The sequence below is a fragment of the Meleagris gallopavo genome, unplaced genomic scaffold (assembly GCF_000146605.3).
Source record: "Meleagris gallopavo isolate NT-WF06-2002-E0010 breed Aviagen turkey brand Nicholas breeding stock unplaced genomic scaffold, Turkey_5.1 ChrUn_random_7180001954888, whole genome shotgun sequence".
NCBI lineage: Eukaryota > Metazoa > Chordata > Aves > Galliformes > Phasianidae > Meleagris > Meleagris gallopavo.
The window spans coordinates 16,827-17,366 of record NW_011215789.1 but is presented as its reverse complement, the minus strand read 5'-3'; the positions used below and the strand labels follow the sequence as shown (position 1 = coordinate 17,366).

Sequence of the window (540 nt, the reverse complement as noted above, 5' to 3'; positions counted from 1 at the left end):
CAACCGGCGCACGGTGTACCTGTGCGCCGTCTGCCAGCGCTCCTACGTCACCCTGTCCAGCCTGAAGCGGCACGCCAACGTGCACTCGTGGCGGCGGCAGTACCCGTGCCGCTACTGCGACAAGGTGTTTGCCCTGGCCGAGTACCGCACCAAGCACGAGGTGTGGCACACCGGCGAGCGCCGCTACCAGTGCGTCTTCTGCTGGGACACCTTCGTCACCTACTACAGCCTGAAGGCACACCAGAAGGCGCTGCACGGCATCAGCCCCGGCCTCATCGCCTCCGAGAAGACCCCCAACGGCGGCTACCGGCCCAAGCTCAACGCCCTCAAGCTCTACCGCCTGTTGCCCATGCGGGCGCACAAGCGGCCTTACAAGACCTACAGCCAGAGCCTGGCGGCCGACGGCCTCCAACAACCGCCGGCGGCTGCCTTTGTCACCCCGCGCCCGGCGGAGCCGGCGTCGGTTATCGCCTATGGGCGACCCTCAGCCTCCGTCATCGTGCACAGCGGCACCGCCACCGCCGCCGCCACCGCCGCCAC

At 68.9% G+C, this 540-nt stretch overlaps 1 protein-coding gene across 1 annotated transcript in view; it reads left to right on the top strand.

The window, feature by feature from the left end:
* LOC104917069 (zinc finger and BTB domain-containing protein 4) overlaps window positions 1-540 on the top strand; it is a 6,910-nt gene that overhangs the window by 5,335 nt on the left and 1,035 nt on the right. Inside the window, exon 3 of the mRNA XM_031557740.1 lies at window positions 38-532. Coding sequence (XP_031413600.1) covers window positions 38-532 — 495 coding nt within the window. The remainder of the gene's footprint in view (window positions 1-37; window positions 533-540) is intronic.